The sequence below is a fragment of the Mytilus edulis genome, chromosome 13, assembly GCF_963676685.1.
Source record: "Mytilus edulis chromosome 13, xbMytEdul2.2, whole genome shotgun sequence".
Lineage (NCBI taxonomy): Eukaryota > Metazoa > Mollusca > Bivalvia > Mytilida > Mytilidae > Mytilus > Mytilus edulis.
Genome location: NC_092356.1, coordinates 62,621,934 through 62,645,005, shown reverse-complemented (window position 1 = coordinate 62,645,005; position 23,072 = coordinate 62,621,934). Strand labels below are relative to the sequence as shown.

The 23,072-nt window shown below is 32.4% G+C and overlaps 3 protein-coding genes across 4 annotated transcripts in view; 2 read left to right on the top strand and 1 right to left on the bottom strand.

The window, feature by feature from the left end:
- LOC139501017 (fibroblast growth factor receptor 2-like) overlaps positions 1–20,845 on the top strand; it is a 47,218-nt gene extending 26,373 nt beyond the window's left edge. For both annotated transcript variants that reach the window (XM_071289960.1, XM_071289961.1), the window contains exons 11-15: positions 1,374–1,570; positions 4,250–4,369; positions 9,676–9,746; positions 14,759–15,008; positions 16,836–20,845. In XM_071289960.1, coding sequence (XP_071146061.1) covers positions 1,374–1,570; positions 4,250–4,369; positions 9,676–9,746; positions 14,759–15,008; positions 16,836–16,889 — 692 coding nt within the window. In that variant the 3' untranslated portion in view covers positions 16,890–20,845. The remainder of the gene's footprint in view (positions 1–1,373; positions 1,571–4,249; positions 4,370–9,675; positions 9,747–14,758; positions 15,009–16,835) is intronic.
- LOC139501021 (uncharacterized) overlaps positions 1–23,072 on the top strand; it is a 455,879-nt gene that overhangs the window by 255,023 nt on the left and 177,784 nt on the right. The window lies entirely within an intron of this gene.
- Positions 1–23,072, bottom strand: part of LOC139501019 (beta-1,3-N-acetylglucosaminyltransferase radical fringe-like) — a 138,166-nt gene that overhangs the window by 29,716 nt on the left and 85,378 nt on the right. The window lies entirely within an intron of this gene.

Below are 23,072 nucleotides of genomic sequence, written 5' to 3'. Positions count from 1 at the left end.
AATGAGCAAAGCCCATACCGCATATAGTCAGCTATAAAATGCCCCTATAAGACAATGTAAAACAATTCAAAGGAGAAAACTAACGGCCTTATTTATTTTAAAAAATGAACGAAAAACAAATATGTAACACATAAACAAACGACAACCACTGAATTACAGGCTCCTGACTTGGGACAGGCACAAGCATAAATAATGTGGCGGGGTTAAATATCCACCTGCATTGCAGAACACTGTTTGAGACTAGAATCGTTAGTTACTTTAATTATCCTTTACTTGATCGCATGCATTTTTTATCTACTTGCATGAAACTTTTATCAACACAATCTTATTCTCCTGCCTACGAATCCCTGTTTTATTTTGTATTCTATTGTATTTGATGTAACGTTGTATTAGAAAACGTCACAATACTCAAACGTCAAGCCAAACCATCGCACTTCAGCGAAAGGACCATCATACTTCAGCGCAGACCATCCCACTTCAGTGTGGCCATCAAATTTCAGCTTGACCATCCCACTTCAGCGTCCCCATCACACCTTCAAGTACTACATATGTATTACAATGGAAAAGTTGGTCCTTCATATAGCAGCTAACAGTAATAGAAACTTTGTATTTTTGCAACATCAGAAGAACAGAAATTAGTAGATTGATTAATATGGTTTTTTTTTTAAAGTCACATGTAACGAGTGACTGGTGAAAAATAAAGTTTATCCAATTCTTGAACCAATGCATGTATATATCATAAACTTAGTCCTCTGTGCACATTTTTTATGGAAATATATCATATAATTGTCAATTTTTTTTCTTTCTGTCTGTTATGATTTAACAAATATGGAAGCTCATTAAATGTCATGTTTTGACTCCGAATTTTACCTTGTCACCTTATAGTAAACAATCAACAAAAAAGCATGGATATGTTTTACATGTACAATCAAATAATAGTTTATTTCAGTGACAGAATCATGCATATTGCCATCACAGGATTTTTACACAATGGTTCACGCTAAGGTCACTTTGCATGCGGAAAATACGTTGGCAAATTGCTTCCTGGAAGCAATCAATTAAAAAATGTAAATTTTTTCTAAATGTGGACAAATTAAAGAATTTTCTTCAGAAAAAAATATATGTACATAGGTTTAATAATGAAAACTATCCATTTTGTTATAAAAAAACATTTGCATGTTTTTTTTAAATTTGAGGTTTCATGACTTTAAAGTTATTTATACAAGGATATCAAATATGTAATCTGATGATAATAAAGACATGATAAAAAGTAGACATATATGTGTACATGTGTATTCACAATTGTCAATCTTAGGTTAACCATGTTTTCTTGAAAACTATGAAGAAATTGTCAGAAAATTGTATAATTTCAGGGCCATTATATGTATTGGTTGAACTTGCTCCACATGGTAACATGCGAGACTACTTGAGATCAAGAAGACCACATAATTCTGCAGGATACAAAAAGCAAGATTTAGAAAAAGGCTCATTCAAACCATTAACAGAAAAAGACTTGATATCATATGCCTACCAGATAGCCAGAGGAATGGAATACCTGGCATATAGAAAGGTTAGATTTAGATTTAAACTTTTTTGTGAATAATTTTAGTTTATAGACCTTTAATGCTAATTTATTCTTTGATTAAAAAGATAAGAGTTATTATTATGTTATTAGAACATAAAGAGAATCTTCATAGCTTCATGATATTGTGCTTTTTGTCTAGCCTTCGACTTTAGTTGAAAAGGTGAGACATAGCAATCCTACATTCCGTCCACGTCAGCGACAGCTGTGTCCTCAAATATTCACTCTGTGGTTTAAAGTTTTTAAAATTTTAATAACTTTCTTAAACTATACTGAACTTCTACCAAACTTGGACAGAAGATTGTTTATGATCATAAATGAAGAAGTGAATTTTGTACAAAAAAAAAGTCCATTTATTCCGTATTTTACATACAAATGGACTTAAATTTTCTGCGGTGAAATATTACAATCACTCTGTGGTTTAACTTTTTAAAATTTTTACAACTTTCTTAAACTATACTGGGTTTGTACCAAACTTGAACAGAAGCTCGTTTATGGTCAAACGATAGTATCCAGAAGTCAATTTTGTAAAAATAAAGTTCCATTTTTTCCATATTTTACGTATAAATGGACTTAAATTTTCTGCAGTGAAACAATATATTCACTCTGTAGTTAAAGTTTTTAGAATTTCAATAACTTTCTTAAAATATCCTGGGTTTGTACCAAACTTTGACATTAGCTTGTTTATGATCATAAAACAGTAGCCAGAAGTAAATTTTGTAAAAAAATAAATCCATGTTTTTCTGTATTTTACTTTTAAATGGACTTATTACCCGGCCACGTCCACTTGTATTTTTTGTCCATCTGATGAGTTAAGCCTTTTTCAACTGATTTTTATAGTTCGTTCTTATGTTGTACTGTTCTACCACTGTCCCAGATTAGGGGGAGGGTTGGGATCCCGCTAACATGTTTAACCCCGCCACATTATTTATGTATGTGCCTGTCCAAAGTCAGGAGCCTGTAATGCAGTGGTTGTCGTTTGTTTATGTGTTACATATTTGTTTTTCGTTCATTTTTTTTCATAAATAAGGCCGTTAGTTTTCTCGTTTGAATTGTTTTACATTGTCTTATCGGGGCCTATTATAGCTGACTATGCGGTATGGGCTTTGCTCATTGTTGAAGGCCGTACGATGACCTATAGTTGTTAATGTTTGTGTCAATTTGGTCTTTTGTGGATAGTTGTCTCATTGGCAATCATACCACATCTTCTTTTTTATATTAGATCTTCTGCTAGGAAACAACACATTCACTCTGTGGTTTAAGTTTTTGAAATTTTAATGACTTTCTTATACTATTTCTAATTTGCACAAAATAGATATAGGAAGATGTGGTGTGAGTGCCAATGCGACAACTCTCCATCAAAATAACAATTTATAAAAGTAAACCATATGCATTATAGGTCAATGTACAGCTTTCAACCAGGAGCCTTGGCTCACACCGAACAAACAGCTATAAAGGGCTTCAAAATTACTAGTGTAAAACCATTCAATCAGGAAAACCAACGGTCTAATATATATAAAAAAAACAAGAAACGAGATACATGTATAAATCACATAAACAAACGACAACATCAGATTCCTGACTTAGGACAGGTGCAAACATTTGTAGTATGATTAAATGTGTTAATGATACCAAACCTTCTCCCTTTTTCTGAAACAATAGCATAACATCAAAACATAGAAAACCACACGATAAAATATCAATTGGAAGGCTTATAACTCAATCAAAAAACATAAATTAGCACACTATGAACGAATAAATTTGAACTGCGATACCTGAATGCAAATGTACAGTTAATAAAATATTAGGGACAAACATTCAAGGCCAAAAAGCAAACAAATAAGTCCAAACAAAGCCATGGCAAGACACCACCATGAAATATTTAACCCTTCGAAAATAATCACTTTTTTGAAGAAAAAAAGAAGTGAAAATTAGTAGATATTCCAAATAATCAAAGCTGGTTTAAAAAATCAAATCAAGACAAGATCCATATAAAATAACAAAAAAACATTATGAAAAGTATCAACAAGTTATATTAACAAGAAAATACGATTTGAGAGTACTGACAGCTAGTTAAAAGCCAAAAACAATTAATAATAGAAAAAATCATGCATCAGAGACTGTATTTAAGCTTGTTTATGATCAAAAGCTAATATCTTAAAGGAAATTTTGTTTAAATGGTCAGTTGAACCCTTAAGGAGTTATTGCCCTTTATAGTCAAATTTTTTTTTAACAATTTTCATTAAACTTTGGTAAATTTTGTTTAATTTTACAAAATATTTTCCTCTCTAACAAATGGGCCAAGTTTATATAGAAAATTGTAAGTAGCAAGAATGTTCAGTAAAGTAAGATCTACAAACACATCACCATCACCAAAACACAATTTTGTCATGAATCCATCTGTGTCCTTTGTTTAATATGAATATAGACCAAGGTGAGTGACACAGGCTCTTAAGAGCCTCTAGTCTGAATTTTTTTTGTTAGCTTCATATTTGGTAAAAAGCTAAACTGAAAAATGCATATTTTGTCAGCTTGTAGTGGTAAAAAATAATTTCTTTGTGATTGCTCATATAGAGAATAGATAAGTAACACTAGAGCACTCCTTCTTGTATGGACAAAGAGGTCAAGTTTAAGTATGATTTAATAGTTTTTGTTTTTCTATTACAGTGTATTCACAGAGATTTAGCTGCAAGAAATGTGTTAGTTGCTGAAGATGTCCTAAAAATTGGAGATTTTGGTTTGACCAGAAATCTTACCAATGTGGATTATTACAGAAAGACTGGAGATGTAAGACATTTAAAGCTCACCTGGCCCTATGGGTCAAGATAGCTTTTCTCAATACTTTGTGTCAGTTGTCTGTCGTTGTCATTGTCCATTACTTTTTACAAAAATCTTTTTCTCTAAAAACTAATAAACCAAATGTTACCAGACTTGGACTTAATCACTATTGGTATTAGTTTAGAAAATTGTGTCTTAAATTTAAGACCCTGACTATCAAAAATGTCTGTCATGGCTAAAAATATAACAAAGGGGTAAAATGTAGTTTTTGGCTGATATCTCTGGAACTAAAACATCTACAGTAAATCTGAAATGAGTTGAAATGTTCATCAGGCTTTGATCTATCTGCCCTGAAATTTTTGAACAAAAACTAAAGGTGTAATACGACCATTGATTTCCCCCAATCAGTCTGTTTAATTTGCACTTTTCATAAAAAATTTGACATGACATTTCATTGCATATAAGAAAATAACCATCACTTGAAGTTAACCAATCAAATACCCCCTTATTTAATATGTGTTATACGCTTTCCAAAGTTTCCAAAAAATTCTACTGAAACCCAAAATAAAAAGTAATGGTTTTTAGCTCACCTGGCCTAAAAGGCCATGTGAGCTTTTCTTATCACTTGGCGTCCGTCGTCGTTGTCGTCGTTAACAATTTTTCAAACATCTTCTCCTCTGAAACTACTGAATGGATTTGAATGAAACTTAGCATGATTGTTCCTTAGAGTATCCTGCACAAAGTGTGCGCTTCGATTTTTGATCCGTCAAAAAACATGGCCGCCGTTACCTAAAATAGAACATAGGGGTCAAATGCAGTTTTTGGCTTATATCTCGAAAACGAAAGCATTTAGAGCAAATCTGACGTGGGGTAAAAATGTTCATTAGGTCAAGATCTATCAGCCCTGAAATTTTCAGATGAATCAAACAAACCATTGTTGGGTTGCTGCCACTTAATTGGTAATTTTAAGGAAATTTTGCAGTTTTTGGTCATTATCTTGAATATTATTATAGATAAAGATAAACTGTAAACAGCAAAAATGATCAGCAAAGTAAGATCTACAAATAAGTTAATATGACCAAAATTGTCAATTGACCCCTTAAGGGGTTATTGTCCTTTAATGGCAATTTTTCTCAATTTGTTCATCATATTTGCTAACTTTAAAAAATCTTCTCCTCTGAAACTACTGAATGGATTTAAATGAAACTTAGCATGATTGTTCCTTAGAGTATCCTGCACAAAGTGTGCGCTTCGATTTTTGATCCGTCAAAAAACATGGCCGCCGTTACCTAAAATAGAACATAGGGGTCAAATGCAGTTTTTGGCTTATATCTCAAAAACGAAAGCATTTAGAGCAAATCTGACATGGGGTAAAAATGTTCATTAGGTCAAGATCTATCAGCCCTGAAATTTTCAGATGAATCAAACAAACCATTGTTGGGTTGCTGCCACTAAATTGGAAATTTTAAGGAAATTTTGCAGTTTTTGGTCATTATCTTGAATATTATTATAGATAAAGATAAACTGTAAACAGCAAAAATGATCAGCAAAGTAAGATCTACAAATAAGTCAATTTGACCAAAATTGTCAATTGACCTCTTAAGGAGTTATTGCCCTTTAAAAACTTTTTTCACAATTTGTTCATCATGTTGACTTACTTTAAAAAATCTTCTCCTTTGAAACTGCTGTATCAATTTCAGCCAAACTTAGGCTAAATGAGTTTCAGAGTTTCAGAGTATCTAGTATAAATTTTATATTTCATTTCCTTGTATGTCAAGAAACATAGCTCCTATGGCTAAAATAGAACATAGGAGAAATTGATTTTTTTTTTGGCTTTTGAAGAGAATAGGACGATTTCAAGAACATTTAAATAAATTGAAAAGCCAAAATAATCATTGATGAGAGATTAAACCAAAAAAATTCAGGTGAGCGATTCAGGCTCTTGAGAGCCTCTTGTTTGAAATACCAAAGATAAATGTTAACCTCCCATACATGTTTAATGTACTGTAATAAAATATAGGATTAATTACCTGCAACTGTCAAATTCAAGGGAACATACTTTATGCCCCAGTTTTCCAGTCTGGGCATCTGTCTGTCTGTTCTTCCATCTGTTCTGCTCCAGGTTTAAGATTTTGAAGTCCAATCAACTTGAAACTTAAAACACACTTTCCCTATGGTATGATCTTTCTAATTTTAATGCCAAATTAGATTTTTACCCAATTTCATGGTCCATTGAACATAAAAATGATAGTGCAAGTGGGGCATCTGTGTACTCTGGACATATTTTTTGTTAGAAAATACATTGAAATTAAACTATGACACATGATTCGGTATTAGCCAATCAACTAATTACTATATAATGTAAGGTATAAAAATAAGATTTCAGTTCAGTTAAGAATTCAACACAAAGTATTATAAATTCATATTGTTAACATTATGTTATAGATAATGCTTATTTTAAGGTTTTTCTTGTCCTAGAACACCCTGAGGGGTGTCAGGATTGATCAAATGAAAGACCGACCGTAGGGAGGTCTTTCTCTGAGCAATCCTGACAACCCGAGAGGTGTTCTACGACAAGAAAAACCTTAAAATATGCATTATCTGACTTATATACCGTCAAAAAAAAATTAGTTTTTATAAAGATTTGCAAAATTTAGTATCCTATTTTAAGTGGGATATTCCTTTCTAATGCGTTCAGGTTTTAATACACCCTACGACTCAGTTAGAATGTGAAATAAAACTCACAAATTAATCTAGATATAAATCTTTTAAAAAATATTATCCATACACAATAAGAATATTACTGCATACCTGTCAACCTGTGACGATGAAAATGCAGGTCATGACCTGCATTGAAGAATCAAATCTAAGGTCATAACGCGTACAAACTTTTTCGAGCTGAATTTCAGTATTTATGGTACATTTTCTTATAATGTATATCAAAGATACCAAAACATCAATGCATGTTCACTTTGTTAAGTCATTTTAAATCTTATTAAATATTATTTCATTGCACATTTAAAGATTGTTATAAATTTGTGTAACTCAGTCTTATGTGCTTTACTTTTTGAGAAAAAACACTACAATCATCAAACACTAGAATTTAATGTTATTCTTAAATGTTTGAGACTACTGACTATGTAGCCCTTAACCATAGTATTTTTCATTGAACAAGGAAATTAGACTATGATAAAATATAGTAATACAGTTAAAGGAAGTATAAATGTAAAAACTAATTTTCAACTTTTTTTTAAAAATTGTATAAAGGTATAAAAATAATGAAAAATTAAGTTATTTTTCAATATGTATTTGAATTTTATATTTTTATGATTTAATCTTTTTCACCCATAAAACGTAAATATAAGAAATAATTTTGAATGGTGACAAATAAGGGGAAGTAACTCTAGTTCAGTTTGTAAACCAATGGCACAATTTATTTACGACCTAAAGCTAAGGTAATTGGTGTTAATTAACAGTGTGTTTCACACCAAAGCTGTCAAGTGAAGCCATGCACTTAATGGGTCACTTAATTTGACAGTTTACATAGCTAGATGAACTTTCTGTTCATGGAAGAATTACGAATTTGCCGGTATTTCAAAGGAATATTACTTATGAAATCAATCTCAAGGCTAAGAAATACGGGTGAAATCGGGTCATTTTCGGAATTCCCGGGTTATTTCAATGACCTGGCGGGTGTTCCGGGTGATCCCTCAGAATTGTGAAAATCTCGGGTCACACCCGCAGAATACGGGTCAGTTGACAGGTATGTTACTGTAACTGCATGAAGTAAGACACAAATGTATTGTTACCATCCGATAACGGTGTATGACAAATACAAGACACATTGTAAGTAACTTATTGTACCACTTAGTTTATGGAAAAGGGGGAGGGGTATGGTTTTTTTTCTATTTGAAATGTCATTTCTATCGCGGAAAAGTGGTTATTTTTTTAACAATTTTTAACCGGATTTTTGTGACAAAAATGTCGGTTATTGATTTAGGGATGTACGGCGGGCGGGCGGGCGGCAATCAAATGTTGTCCGTGCATTAACTCATGAACCGTTCAACCAAAGCTTTTAAAATTTTAATATGTTGTTACTGACAACTAAATGAAGGTCAAGTTCAATAATGGCGATTTTGACTTTTACCGTTCAGGAGTTATGGTTCTTGAAAGATTGAAAAATGAAATTTCCAGTCGTGTATGTGCATTTACGCATGAACTGTTCTACCAAAGCTTCCCAAATTTTAATATGTTGTTACTGATGACAAAATGGAGGTCAAGTGTAATAATGATGATTTTGACTTTTACCGTTCAGGAGTTATGGTTCTTGAAAGATTGAAAAATGGAGTTTCCAGTCGTGTCCGTGCATTTATGCATGAACTGTTCTACCAAAGCTTCCAAAATTTGAATATGCTGTTACTGATAACAAAATGGAGGTCAAGTTAAATAATGACGATTTTGACTTTTACTGTTCAGGAGTTATGGTTCTTGAAAGATTGTAAAATGGCGTTTCCATTCACGTTGTTGCATTTACTCATGAACCATTCAATCTAAGCTTTTCAAATATTATTATTTCAAAATGTTGATACTGATGACAAAATGGAGGTCAAATTTGATATTGATGATTTTCACTTTCACCATTCATCAGTAATGGTTCTTGTGATATTGCCAGGACACAAATAAATGTAAATAAATCCGGTTTGCTGTCGTTGTGACAGCCTCTTGGTTTTTTTTGCTTTTGAAGAAAATAGGACAATTCAAAGAACATTTAAATAAATTGAAAAGCCAAAATAATCATTGATGAGAGATTTAACCAAAAAATTAAGGTGAGCGATTCAGGCTCTTGAGAGCCTCTTGTTATTTATGAAAGTCTGTATTAAAATTCATCTCATGTATATGATAATGTTTCTTTATTGTAGCGATAAATTAACAAAGCTTCACGTTATTTGTTTCTAAAATTAAAATGCGGGCAATGAAGGTTTCTTTTTCATCTATCATCGATTGAACTTTAAAATATAAATTTCCAAATCAGCAACAAAAAACTATCAGACGAATAAAATTTTGAAGTAAGTTATAGATTGCATTTTTATAAAGGAAAATAATGACCTCACACAGGTTATTATTTTATGCCTTTGAGCATATTTCATTGAAACATGGTATCGTCAGGGTTGATTCTGAAAAAGAATGACCTGTCGTTCTGAAAGAAAATAACTCCATATAGGTATATAAAACCTAAACATGCATATATACTTTGGCCATTGGATTTTAAGCAGCCATCATGCAATAAGTATTAATGGATAATGTTTTTATTGCAGGGTCGACTACCTGTGAAATGGATGGCTCCAGAGGCATTATTTGACAGAAAATATACTTCCAAGAGTGATGTGTAAGTTAATTATTCAAGTTCTTGTTTTCACTTCTAACAAAAATACATGTTAAATGTTATCTTCAGAAAGATATAAAGTCAGGGGCGGATCCAGCCAATTTAAAAATGGGGGTTCCCAACCCAGGACAAAGGGGGTGTTCCAACTATTTGTCCCCATTCAAATGCATTGATCTGCCAAAAAAAAGGGGGGGTTTCAACCCCCGAAACCCCCCTCTGGATCCTCCAATGTAAAGTTGATTGTTTTAAAAACATTAACAAAGAACAAAAAATTTGTTTTTTGGTGTTTAAATGCCACATTATAAGTACTGCTTTTGGAAAATATAGTTGCTGCTATTTTTTAGCTCACCAGCTTTTGGCCCCATGTGAGCTTATGCCATCACTTGGTGTCTGTGGTCTTCTGTCTAGATTCATATTTCAAAAATCTTATCCTCTGAAACTACTAGGCCAAATATCTTCAACCTTTAAATAAATGTTTCTTAAGGTATCTAGTTTATAAAAGGTGTCAAATGCCTATTCTGGCATATTTCTCAAAAACTAAAGCTTTTACTTAGCAAATCTGACATGGCGTAAAATTGTTCAATTCGTCAAGATTTATCAACCCTGAAATTTTCAGACAATTTTTAATAACCCATTATTGGGCTGCTGCCACGCAATTTTTGCAGTTTTCATACAACCGCAAAAATTGTGAATTTTTTGGTTGTACATGTATATAGGTATCATGTTGGCCTCGGCGTCAATGTCGTCGTTGTTGGTGTCCGAAGACATTTGGTTTTCACACTCAAACTTAAGTAAAAGGAAATAGAAATCTATGAAATATATACACAAGGTTTTTGACCACAAAAGGAAGGTCGAGATTGATTTTGAGAGTTTTAGTCCCTACAGTTTAGGAATTGGAGGCCAAAAACAGGTCCAAAATAAGCATTTTTCTTGTTTGTTGCTCAATAACTTTAGTATAATTAAATGGAAATCTATGAAATTTTAACACAAGGTTTATGACCACAAAAGGAAGATTTGAATTGATTTTGGGAGTTTTGGTCCTTATCAATTCGGGGCCAAAAGGGTCCAAAATTAAACTTTGTTTGATTTCATCAAAAAATTAATTATTTGGGGCTCTCTGATATGCTAAATCTAACCGTATATTCAGATTCTTTATTTTTGGTCCTGTTTTCAAATGGGTCTACATTAAGGTCCAAAGGGTCCAATGCTTTTCAAGTGTGAAAAACATCAACAAAATTTATACATAATCGGGAATGTCCTTCTTAAAATACTCTTCGTCTCACACCGTAACTATATATAATACTTTAGCTATTTGACCAACGATGTATAAAAAAATTGAACAAATATAATGTCATCTTTCCCTATTTTTTAATGTAATTATAAGTCTGTTTCAACTGGAAAGAATACCCCTAAAGCGGACAAGCAGTTTATTCTTTAAATTGCTGTCATTGAATATCAAGAGAGAAAATAAATTCTGAAATTGATTTGAAACTTTGATACTCTATAGTTTTCCTGGGAAATATTCACATCCCTCAAGGATTATTAGTGTACTTCTAGTTGCGTACATATTACATACATGTCGGAACAATTGTGATGATGATGAATTTCTTCCTTTTTAGCTCACCTGTCCCGAAGGGACAAGTGAGCTTATGCCATCACTTGGCGTCCGTCGTCTGTCGTCGTCTGTCGTCGTCGTAAACTATTTCAAGAATCTTCTCCTCTGAAACTACTGGACCAAATACTTTCAAACTTTAACTGAATGTTCCTTAGGGTATCTAATTTATAAATTGTATCCGAAGTTTTGATCTATCAACAAACATGGTCGCCATTGCTAAAAATAGAACATAGGGGTCAAATGCAGTTTTTGGCTTATAACTCAAAAACCAAAGCATTTAGAGCTAATCTGACATGGGGTAATATTGTTTATCAGGTCAAGATCTATCTGCCCTGAAATTTTCAGATGAATCAGACAACCTGTTGTTGGGTTGCTGCCCCTGAATTGGTAATTTTAAGGAAATTTTGCTGTTTTTGGTTATTATCTTGAATATTATTATAGATAGAGATAAACTGTAAACAGGAATAATGTTCAGCAAAGTAAGATTTACAAATAAGTCAACATGACGGAAATGGTCAGTTGACCCCTTTAGGTAGGAGTTATTGCCCTTTATAGTCAATTTTTAACCATTTTTCGTAAATCTTAGTAATCTTTTACAAAAATCTTCTCCTCTGAAACTACTGGGCCAAATACTTGCAAACTTTAACTGAATGTTCCTTAGGGTATCTAGTTTGTAAATTGTATCCGAAGTTGTGATCTATCAACAAACATGGTCGCCATTGCTAAAAATAGAAAATAGGGGTCAAATGCAGTTTTTGGCTTATAACTCAAAAACCAAAGCATTTAGAGCAAATCTGACATGGGATAATATTGTTTATCAGGTCAAGATCTATCTGCCCTGAAATTTTCAGATGAATCAGACAACCTGTTGTTGGGTTACTGTCCCTGAATTGGTAATTTTAAAGAAATTTTGCTGTTTTTGGTTATTATCTTGAATATTATTATAGATAGAGATAAACTGTAAACAGGAATAATGTTCAGCAAAGTAAGATTTACAAATAAGTCAACATGACGGAAATGGTCAGTTGACCCCTTTAGGAGTTATTGCCCTTTATAGTCAATTTTAGACCGTCGGCCTCAGTGAATATCAGTTTTCCAAAAGTCAATAAAACCACATATTTACCTCATCAAAAGACAGTAATTGTATAATATCGACCTGTATTTAAATCTCTTCTTCTTCTTCTTCTTCTTCTTTTTGTATACAATAGTCTATTGACATTTGATGATTACATACTGTTGGCATACGTGGACTAGTCATTTTACAAAACTTTTACCCCAATTTACGCAAAATGTATGTTTCTTTCTTATGCTTTATGTAAACATGTATATATTTTAATTTGCGCTATAGTTCCTTAACTTATTATCCAGGCATATATACGAATGGTCGACAAGTGCGTACATTTTTTTAAATCAATATTTCTGGCATGTTCCAATCTGTCCTTCACCATTGACAACAAGTATATATTACATTTTACCAAATTTACCCTTGGAAAAAATATGTATATAGATTTTTACTTCATCAAATCTGTTGGTTTTTTTTGGTATTATTTATATTTTTATAAATAATTTTCTTTTCACCAGAAATGTTATTCATAAACAAGCGTATGAGTTTAGTAATGACTATATATTATATCACTTTCGGACACGCAAGATAGAGATGTATATTATACACCTAATAGTTCAAAATTGAAAGATATAAGTTATCGGCCGTGTACACTGATCAATACCCTAAGAAGTGAAACGATGCATGCATTTGCAAGCTCGACAGGAAATCGCTGTCCATGTATTTAGATTTTTATACGACCGCAAAAATTTTAATTTTTCGTCGTATATTGCTATCACGTTTGCGTCGTCGTCCGAATACTTTTAGTTTTCGCACTCTAACTTTAGTAAAAGTTAATAGAAATCTATGAAATTTTAAAACAAGGTTTATAACCACAAAAGGAAGGTTGGGATTGATTTTGGGGGAATTAGGGGCCAAAAAGGGCCCAAATAAGCATTTTCTTGGTTTTCGCACTATAACTTTAGTTTAAGTAAATAGAAATCTATGAAATTTTGACACAAGGGTTATGACCACAAAAGAAAGGTTGGGATTGATTTTGGGGATTTTAGTTCAAACAGTTTAGGAATTAGGGGCCAAAAAAGGGCCCAAATAAGCATTATTTTTGGTTTTCGCACAATAACTTTAGTATAAGTAAATAGAAATCAATGAAATTTAAACACAAGGTTTATGACCACAAAAGAAAGGTTGGGATTGATTTTTGGAGTTGAGGTCTGAACAGTTTAGGAATTAGGGGCCAAAAAGGGGCCCAAGTAAGCATTATTCTTGGTTTTCGCACCATAACTTTAGTAAAAGTCGCTTTATTTTTATTTCATTATAAACTAGAGATCATTCTGATTTCAGTGATATCTAGTTTTATACAAGTATCTTTATTAATCCTTCCACCACTAAGGGTCACTCATGCATAGTCCCTAAAATATTATGTCATAGAAAAAAAACTGTTGATTGCACCCTTGTGTAGGTGAACTCAACTCCAATCTTAATTAACTAGGGAAAAGTGCCATTATTGGATATTAATAAAAACATAAAAAAGAGAACTGTTTTGAACAGAGGATTTTATTTTATAGCCTAAAATACTGAAAGATTTGAACAAACAGTGAAATGATTCCAGATTCTAAAGAATTTGTGTTAGCATTTATAAGAAACATGATGTAGATGTTCTGGAAATTAAGTCTTACGAAAACAAAGGTCAAAAGACTGATACTATAGTTTAATTCAACTTGTTTCATATTGTACTGTACAATGCACGCCATGTGACAAAATCCTCGTGTGTAAACTATTAAAAAAGCGTGTATTACACGCGAATATCATGTCACTTGACATGTATGCCTGTACATCATCTTAAGGTGGTACCTAACACTACAGGGAGATAACTCTGTAAAATCAGCAGAACGTTTTAATGACATTGTGTTCATAAGGGAGTATTAAGCTTCTCAATGATCAAAATAAGTGTTTGTCAAACTGCTATATAACCAGTGTAATTTTTCTGATAAAACAGTTGGTTCAAACTTTTTGAAATTTTTATATTTTTGTCAAAGGGTCAAAGTAAATACTTTGTCAACATTTTAAGAAAATTAAAGGAGCCAAATTAATTTTAGTTAAAGTGTTGGGTACCACCTTAACGAATTTATATCACAGGTTCTACAGCAGTAATATTTTCCCCAAAAAAAGGCCTTACAGATACTTTATGATGACTGATTTTTATAGGACCTTGCTTCAAGTAAAAAAAAATTGCAAAGATGGTTGAAATAAAAGCATATTTTGATTCACTAAGTAATTTAAATTTATTCATAAATATATTAATCCTTGTTCTTAACAATTTTAATCTTTTTTTCATAGTTGGTCCTATGGAGTATTGTTGTGGGAGATATTTACACTCGGAGGGAATCCTTATCCATCTGTACCTGTGGAAAGATTATTTGAACTTTTAAAAGAAGGTCATAGAATGGGCAGACCTCCATATGCTTCAGAAATAATTAATAAAACGATGCAGTCCTGTTGGCATGAGAATCCATCAGGGCGACCATCTTTCAATAACCTTGTTATTGATTTTAATCAAATGTTGACCTCTATGGACAACAGAGGTGAAGTAAGTATTTATTCTATAATTATGGAATTATCAGAAAAAATAAATAGTCAAAATGGTTTTTTTTATAAATTCATTTAAAGTTTGATATTTACTTTATAAATCTTGTTCCCAAATATATGTCTATATTATACAAATGTCAGTGTAATTTTGTATGTATTTTCTGTTAGGCCAGGGTTTTTCAATTTTGCTGGTTTACATATTTTTCACATTAAAAAGTCAAGTTGGTCGGTAGGAAAAAAAAGTAAAAAATATCTTTCAAGACCACAAATATGAAAAAAAAAATATGTTTCACATTTCTAGCAATATGAGTGGTATGCTATTTTGTCATCATTTCTTAAATTCGTTATCCTTGAAATATAATTACTCAACAGTTATAAACAAAAAATGCATGGTATTCTCATCCAAGTTTTGTCCACAGACAAAGACAACATTATATTGTCATTTCACAAACAGATCCTCATAGTTGTCTTCCTGGAATTCATCAGTTGTCATGAATTCCTGTTTGAATATCAATAATGTGGTCATTTTAATAAATTTCCTGTTACAAAACTTTGAATTTTTCGAAAAACTAAGGATTTTCTTATCCCAGGCATAGATTACCTTAGCCGTATTTGGCACAACTTTTTGGAATTTTGGATCCTCAATGCTATTCAACTTTGTACTTGTTTGGCTTTATAAATATTTTGATATGAGCATCACTGATGAGTCTTATGTAGACGAAACGCGCGTCTGGCGTACTAAATTATAATCCTGGTACCTTTGATAACTATTTGATATCCAAAAGGAAGATTTTTATTTTTTTATTATTTATGAAACAAGAAAATTCCAAATTATTTTAACTTTAACTTGACGACTTCCATGTTTTGACAGGTTCATTTAATCTTTGAGATGATACATCTTATGGAATTATGACAAAAAAGTGAAACAAACTTATTGTTATGGGTTTTGAACACAGGTTTCTCTCATCAAAATTATTTGGCTATTTTTAGCTCACCTAGCCTGAACTTTTACAAAAATCTTCTCCTCTGAAACTACTGGGCCAAACTTAACCAAACTTGGCCACAATCATCATTGGGGTAAAGTGTTTAAAAGATATAACCAAAATGGCCTCCATAGCTAAAGATAGAACATAAGGGTAAAATGTAGATTTGGCTTAAATCTCTGAAACCAAAGCATTTACATCAAATCTGACATGGAGTAATATTGTTAATCAGGACAAGATCTGTCTGCCCTGACATTTTCAAATGAATCAGACAACCTGCTTCTAAATTAGTAGTTTTAAGTAATGAACTCAAAATCGTTCAATTTTTTTTATGTCATGTTTTGAAATCCCGGACATGCGCAGAAATGTACAATGTACTTTCTTTTTCCGGTCTCGTTTGTATGAAACTTTGAGTAAAATATATATTTATCAGTCTAGTATAAAATAGGAAGGAACGCGCTATACCAATTTCATTTTTAATAATTCCTTGATATGAAAAAATGTTACCTGATGATAGCGTTTCTTTGTTTACATTGCATATGACGTCATAATTAAAATAACGTCACAACTAAAATCCTTAACAACAGAACCAAAATCGGAAACGTTAAGGTATTTCCGTTTCTTTTTTTTTAACAAATGTTTAAGTTACAAAAAAATAATTCATACAGACTTCGTCCCCATTTACAGGTAATGCCTGCCTCATATTAGTTTTAAGTAAACTTTGCCATTTTTAGCTCACCTGGTCTGAAGGGCCAAGTGAGCTTTTCTCATCACTTTGCATCCTGCATCGTTAACTTTTAACTAAAGTTGTAATACTTCTTCAAATATTTTTTTTTTTATTTCAGGAATATCCAAATCTAGATGAATGTAACAGTATACATCCCATCATATCATCATGATCATAGTCTCTCTCATGTACGAGGCATTCACTGACAACTGTGTTTTATACTAATAGGCAGTGATTGTTTCATTATCTCAATCATCTAGATCTGATCTCTAATGTGCAACCTCATTGACACCAAAGACAAAGAAATACTACTAGTATTAGAAATCCAGTGTCTGTGATTTTTTTTGTGATTTGTGTTGACAAGGATAAATATGTTTAATCATGTAAAGTACAGGAACTTATTTCAAATGGAAATGTCCAAAGTTTTTGATGGGAATTTATATCAATTGTGACGAAAATGCGTTCAAATGACGACAAACGAACTTCAAATTGTGATCTTTTGAGAAATAATGAAATTCAAATGCGAACTGTCCGGGAGTATTAAACAAATTATTTAGATCAAATGACGAAACTATACGTCTGGTTGTTGAAATGCCAACTGACTAATTTTACAGCAAAAATGTTGTTTTATAGTTATGATCTGTAAAATTTTCATATTTTTCCACATTTTCTATATTAAATTTTACAACAAAATTAAGCTAACAATACACAGGATTGTCAATATAGTTTTTTCTGTTTTATCATTCTGAAAGTAGAAATTATGCAGGCACAATACTGTTTTTTATTGGCTCATGCTTTGCAACATTATACACTATTTTATATATGATTTTGGTTATACTGTTGAATTACTTGAGTATACATTTCAATGAATACAAATTTTGATTATTTAGAAGAATGAAAATAAGTAGAACTTGGACCTGTGTATGCAAAAAAATGAACGCTCTAATTGAAAAAGATAGTTAAGTTTAAAATACAATTTAAGACATATAACACTTGGAAAAAATGATGTGCAAATATAAAAAAGAAGATGTGGTATGATTGCCAATGAGACAACTATCCACAAAAGACCAAAATGACACAAACATTAACAATTATAGGTCACCGCATGGCCTTCAACAATGAGCAAAGCCCATACCGCATAGTCAGCTATAAAAGGCCCTGATAAGAAAATGTAAAACAATTCAAACAAGAAAACTAACGGCCTTATTAGGAATGATGAATCAAACAAAACAAAAACAGCCTGTGTCAAATGGGTACAAATCATGCAATGGAACAAAGTATTAATGTAATCATGATACAAATTATGGACCACTTGGTGTATATAACGTGACGGTACCCAAATTGCACCTATTTTGACAGTTTTTTCACCTACGTTTTTTTATGATAAAGACAAAAATTTCCATTCTGTGTTTATTTTGTAGCCGTATCCTTCTTTATTATAGAAGTACACCAATTTCATTTTTAATCCATATGGAATCATAGAAATATTGGTCTAAACTGACCTCCAAACCATCAATGATTCTGAAAGGAGGAGTACCCAAATTGCATCCATGCTTAAATTCGCACTGTCAAAATTCTAATAACAGAGCTTTTTTTTAATTTCTTCAAATATTTTGAACAATTGGATATTTGTCAATGTTTACTCTTTATTTTTTTTTAAATGGATACTTGTAACATATTGTATTTGATCATTTTAAAAAGATGACGTTTTGATGACGTCGCATGGTGACGTTTCAGTACATTTTGCTTTTTTTGGAAACACTTCACCTGTTGATAAATACTGTGAACGTTTTGTGCATATCTAAATAGTTTTACCTATGTTGAAAGATGTGCATAGTATCAAATCATAAAAATACAAATAGTTTACGGTCTCTAGGAAATCTTGTTAGATTATTTTTACTATTTTGGCTTAATAGGTGCAATTTGGGTATTCGGTGCAATTTGGTTACCGTTACGTTATATATATATGACCAGTATGTATTATTATGTTGATGCAGTATATTTACAATTAGTAAATTTTATGATTCTGAAGTACAGTGTTTATTTTTAGACTTGACAATCAAATAATGTAAATGTTTTCTATTTGTGTTCATTGTTAAATTTTGGCCAGGTGATGCCATCTGTTACTTACATTTTATTTCACTTGTTAAAACCTTATGTATCAATGTTGATCCTCTTTCATGGTTTTCGTTGAGCCTGCGACTTTTGTCGTTGGTTGCAGTGTCCACAAATATTTACTTTGGGGTTAAAGATTTTAAAATTTCAATAACTTTTCTTTAACTATCCTGTATTTCTACCAAATTTGTTTAAACTTTGCGATTTTGAATTTTATGCAGTCATGTTAAAACTGGGTTACTTCAAAGAAAAAGAGGGAAACATGCTCTTATGCATATAAGTTGATGTATTTGTGCCTGTACTACAGTCTTTACCATGCCCAACTTTCTGGTTCACTTTGGTTTAGTATAATTTTGATTATTTTTGTCAAATAAGCTTTGACTGTGTAAATTTTCATTTAAATTCATACATGTGTACATATTAAAGAATCATAGCAGATGCAGTTTAGCAAGAGGAAATGAGAAGTTTAAGGTAAATGAAATGTGTTTAAGACAACCTTATGCTAAGCTTTTATCCACACACGGTACCAATAATATCCAATTGCCTAAGGTTGCTTTGACCCGAATCCCCAGGTGGTAAAAGGTGGGACTATTTTAGTTGAGTTCCAAAGTTATGGTAGGGTGAAACAACCTCCTTTATTCTGCAATGCATAAAAAAAAATCCCCTCGGGAAAGGTTTTGTCCACACTTAGTACAAATGATGGGACCAAGGTGGGTAAGGTTTTATAAGGTTTAAAGTTTGGGTAGTGTTACCACCTCCCACCTTTAATTTATCAAAAATTCCCTACGGCACAGCTTTGTCAACAATAAGTACAAATGATAGGGAATTACCTAAGGTTGTTTGGACCCAACGACCAAGATGGGTAAAGTGTTTTAACTTTTTTATACGACCGCAAAAATTTTAATTTTTTGGTCGTATATTGGTATCACGTTGGCGTTGTCGTCGTCGTCCAAATACTTTTGGTTTTCGCACTATAACTTTAGTTTAAGTAAATAGAAATCTATGCTATGCAATTTAAACAGCAAGACCATAAAAGGAAGGTTTGGATTGATTTTGTAAGTTTTGGTCCCAACAGTTTAGGAATTAGGGGCCAAAAAGGGCCCAAATAAGCATTTTCTTAGTTTTCGCACTATAACTTTAGTTTAAGTAAATAGAAATCTATGAAATTTTGACACAAAGTTTATGACCACAAAAGGCAGGTTGGGATTGATTTTGGGAGTTGATTGAGGTGCCAATTTGGGGTAGGGTGACCCTACCACTTCCCCTCTTTAATTTATAAAAAAAATCCCTGCGGCAAAGGTTTTGTCCTCATAAGGTACAACTGGTAGGTTATTGCCTGGACCTATAAACCCAGGTGAGTTAAGCTATGGAAATATTTTGATTGAGGTCCCAAGTTAAAAGAATATTCATGTCAGTTTTCAAATCCCATGTACAGAATAAGGATAAATCATGGATATCTAAAAAAGAGGGACGAAAGATACCAGAGGGACAGTCAAAATGCCAACGAGGTTCAGGTTTTGCTTTTCTTATTTAAATGCTTCATGGGAATATAATATATAGCATTTTTATATTTAGAGAGCTTATATTCTTCTGCATTTTTTAATCTCCTCTATAAATAAAACTAACCTTTGAAGTACATTATCATAACATTAAAATAAATTGCAAAAAATACCAAGTGGTCCAAAACAAGATATTTATAAATATCTTCGAAGTTGGGATTGAGAACTTTGTTTTCCTAAAACATATCTTTTTTGCAGTTAAGCAAGGTACTTAAATTGAAGAAAATACAGTTCTAAAATTAACATTGTTGACCTCAAGTAAAAATTGAATCTATAGTAAAAAAAAAACAATAGAGCTGAAAAACGCTCAGTGGTCAATTGTGTGATTGAACAGTATTGAACATTTATTGAACATGTAAACATTTTGAGATGAACAGTTTTCGAATGATTTAATGTATTGTTATTCTTATCTGTTATTGATTATAGTATCTAATAAAGAAAAATATAAATCTTTTGCAATTTTCTTTATACATATGCATGTGCTTTATGGTTTCAAAAGGGTTAGAAATGCGTTCATTATATATGTTCCGGACCATATGAGTATTTGGACCATACGGGTATGGTCATGACCATATGAGTATAATACTCGTTTGGTTATTAACGGGCCGGACCATATGAGTATTTGGACCATATAGGTATATTTTTTTTTCAAATTACATTATAAAAGAGGGACGAAAGACACCAAAGGGACAGTCAAACTCATTAATCTAAAACAAACTGACAACGCCATGGCTAAAAATGTAAAAGACAAACAGAAAAACAATAGTACACATGACACAACATAGAAAACTAAAGAATAAACAACACGAACCCCAACAAAAACTAGGGGTGATCTCAGGTGCTCCGGAAGGGTATATAATGTTTCAATAATACAAAAACTTTATCTAAAAACATAACAATTTTTTAATTTTATAATCCAAAAACTTCGTAAAAATTGAATATTGATATGCCATAGTTAGTTTTCATCGCTAGTTACATTCGTGCATGTAGGCTTGGTTGACATTCACTTCCACACGGTATCATAGCTTTGTGTCTCTGGTGGTAACTGTTGGTTCTTAGAGGTGAAATTACCCTAATAGAATATATGTACCTGTTTCAGCGCTCGACTGATACCCTGTTACTTATTCTTTCCTTATTCGCTTTTAATGCGCAGGGTATACGTTGCACCTTGAAATAAATCGTTTTTTGATTGTGTTCATTTCTCTGGTGGTAATAATGTGTTCTTATAGATGAAATATCCTTATTAGCGCGTATGTTCCCGTTCCAGCGCTCGGATAATACCCTGTTACTTATTCGTTCTTATTCGCTTTTAATGCGCAGGGTATACGTTGCACTTTAAAATAAATCGTTTTGTAATTGTGTTCATGTCTCTGGTGGTAACAATGTGTTCTTAGAGATGAAATTATCCTATTAGCGCGCATTCACCTGTTCCAGCGCTCGGTTAATACCCTGTTACCTATTTGATACCTATTCACTTATAATACGTTTGTTGTACGTTGCACCTTTTAGAAAAGGATTTTCAATTAAGTTCATATCTCTGGTGGTAATAATGTGTTCTAATCGATTTATTGCAAGGTGCAGCGTATACCACGCGTATTAAAATCGAATAAGTAACAGGGTATCAGTCGAGCGCTGAAACGGGTACATATGTTCTATTAGGGTTATTTCACTTCTAAGAACCGACAGTTACCACCAGAGACACAAAAATATTTCTTTTTTAAAGTGTAACGCATAACACACGTTTTAAAAGCGAATAAGGAACGAATAAGTAACAGGGTATCACTGAGTCGAGCGCTGAAACGGGAAGATATGTTCTATTAGGGTTATTTCACCTCTAAGAACCGAAATGGGTACATATGCGCTAATAGTTTTTTTTTCAACTCAGAGAACACATAATTACCACCAGAGACATGAACACAAATTAAAAAACGATTTATTTCAAGGTGCAACGTAAACCACGCGTATTAAAAGCGATTAAGGAACGAATAAGTTAACCGAGCGGGTCATTTCATCTTTAAGAAGACATTTCATCTCTAAGAACACATTGTTATAACCAGAGACATGGACACAATTGAAAATCCTTTTCTAAAAGGTGCAACGTACAACAAACGTATTATAAGTGAATAGGTAACGAATAGGTAACAGGGTATTAACCGAGAGCTGGAACTGGTACATGCACGCTAATAGGGTCATTTCATCTCTAAGAACACATTGTTACCACCAGAGACATGGACACAATTGAAAATCCTTTTCTAAAAGGTGCAATGTACAACAAACGTATTATAAGTGATAGGTAACGAATAGGTAACAGGGTATTAACCGAGAGCTGGAACGGGTACATGCACGCTAATAGGGTCATTTCATCCCTAAGAACACATTGTTACCACCAGAGAAATGAACACAATTAAAAAACGATTTATTTCAAGGTGCAACGTATACCCTGCGCATTAAAAGCGAATAAGGAAAGAATAAGTAACAGGGTATTATCCGAGCGCTGGAACGAGTACATACTCGCTAATAGGGTTATTTTCATGTTCCTTTGGTACTATCTTACGGTGTTTGTATATCACAACTCCTCCGCTTTGCCCGTGTCTGTTGAAACGTTTTGGATTTTAATGAACGAAATATATGTATTACTGGTAAATTATTAAGTCAGGGATTTCGTTACCACAAATCACTTA